General features: G+C 39.7%; 1 protein-coding gene across 1 annotated transcript in view; it reads right to left on the bottom strand.

The window, feature by feature from the left end:
- Positions 1-2,144, bottom strand: part of CTCF (CCCTC-binding factor) — a 32,073-nt gene that overhangs the window by 20,868 nt on the left and 9,061 nt on the right. Inside the window, exon 3 of the mRNA XM_006030233.3 lies at positions 17-809. Coding sequence (XP_006030295.1) covers positions 17-809 — 793 coding nt within the window. The remainder of the gene's footprint in view (positions 1-16; positions 810-2,144) is intronic.

Here is a 2,144-nt window from a genome sequence, read left to right as displayed (position 1 = left end):
AAGAATAGCCACATACCTTTCTTTTTTATTTTTGTTGGTTTAGGGGGCTTCATGTTGCCCACCACCTTTTCTGCATTGACCTCAGATAGCAAACCCTCTTGCTGCTCCTCTTCAAAATCATACACAGACACATCCACATCTTTGCCTTCCTCAGTATAACGAAGCTTGCTCTTTTTGGTTTTCTTTGTTTTTTTGGCTGGTGGCTGATAGTCTGGATCTTTCTGCCAATTAGGATCTTCCTGTGGCTGAAGTTCTCCTTGCTCCAGTGTTTCCACCTCACCATTTGCACCTACTTTCACTACTTGGAAACCTTCTGGTAAAGGGAGCGTGTGACAGATCATAGGCTCTCCCTCTTGTAGGCCTCCTTTTGAAACCTCATTTTCATACGCTCCCTGAAGTTCTTCCACAGAAGTGGTGGCAACTGGTACAGTCACTGGAACAGGTACTTGGACAAGCTGAAGCTCACCAATGTTTATAGGCTGTTCTTCCATATTAACAACCTGAAGTGTTATTATCTGTGTGTCATCCACTGTAGCCTCCGTTTCCTGAGGCACAGTGCCTTCCATTACTTCAGTCTTCATTTGAAGAAGTGTTGGATCCAGCTGTTCCATCATCACCATCTGCACACCACTACTAACATCCTGCACTACTTCACCCCCATCTGCTTGGTTAGGTGGGATATGACAAACATCCTCCTCCTGTCCACCTTCACGGCGTCTTTGATAGGTTTTTCTTTCTTTTCCCTTAATGAAAGTTTCAGATTCCTCCACAATAGCCTCAACTGCCTCGCCTTCCATTTCACCTTCCTCCTGCAGAAACAAGAAAAGTATTTACAGGAACTACTTAGTGACCACGAAAAGTAGAAAACTGATACATTCACTAATGGCCAAACACAGAAACCAAACAGAATTTTGTAATTTAGGTTCTCTTGATGTCATGTTACTAGCATGGTTTTAAAATGTAAAGCAATTATTAAGCCAAAACTGAAACGTGCACATTTTTGTGCCAATTTCAGTAACAGAAGTTCTTTCTCTTACAATCTGCAAATTCCACAGGCGGGATATACACTGGTATTATTCATTATTTATAAATTATTGCTCATGTAGTTTCTTAGTCAACATAGCTTTGAGTAGTATCATAGTAAGCTGGACCATATCTTTTAAAAGACATCAAAATAAAGTAATTACGTTTGTACCCAGTTTGTTATGCAGCACTGTATGTATATATTTGGAAAATTTCATCTGTTCCTAAAATTACAAAAGTTTTAAAGTTTCTATAGATTTGAAGAAAGTGCAAACTGGTAAAGAATTATAGGCAATTAAGTTACTCAAAATGACAAGAGTAACTCAAACCTGGTTTATTTAATGTTTCTGTGTCTCACAAAACTTAAATACTTTCCAAACAGATGTCGTTAAAAATACTTATATACACTTTAATTTAAATATGAAAGATTAAAATAAAATTCATTTAATTATATTTGCTGTGGATATTTTGGCACCCTATCCTGCTCCTATTCATGCAAAAAATGCTTTAGGATGCTGACTTCAGTGGAACTCGAATCACATCTTTGAGCCTGTTGCCCTCTACTGGCTGAATGCTGCTTAACAAGAACAAAAATATAATTTGGGGTGTTAAACATCTGGCCCACAGGAATTCTCACAGTCCAGAAGACCCACCTCTGGGTCTGGCCCACTGGCCCTGCTGGTGGTGGGCTGGAAGTGCTTTCAAGGGAGCTGTGATGAAAGAAGCTAAGTGGGTTAAGTCAGCCTCTGAAGTGAAAAGGGTATACAGATCACACAGAACCATTCACAGTAACATGTGCACACTGAGCCCCGCCAAAGTATTCCCAACAAGAACTTGCAGGCTAGAACTTGGCCCACTTAGCTTCCTTCATCATCATACACCTCCACATTGGTCAATTATGGAAAACAGCTATGTGCACTGGACTCTGTCAGACAGAAACAGTAAGGTTTATGAAATCACCATTATTTGGAAAATAGAAACTACTTCCCCCTAACAGCACACAGTAAAAGGCACAGTGAGAAAAATATTTTCCTCATCCACCTCTGAACCAGAAAGGCTTCCTTTAGAAAAATTCATGTAAACTACAGAATCAGACAAATTGGCAACTCTTCTTGCATTTC

Source organism: Alligator sinensis, unplaced genomic scaffold (genome assembly GCF_000455745.1).
Source record: "Alligator sinensis unplaced genomic scaffold, ASM45574v1 scaffold260_1, whole genome shotgun sequence".
Taxonomy (NCBI): Eukaryota; Metazoa; Chordata; order Crocodylia; family Alligatoridae; genus Alligator; species Alligator sinensis.
This window is presented reverse-complemented; position numbering and strand designations above follow the sequence as displayed.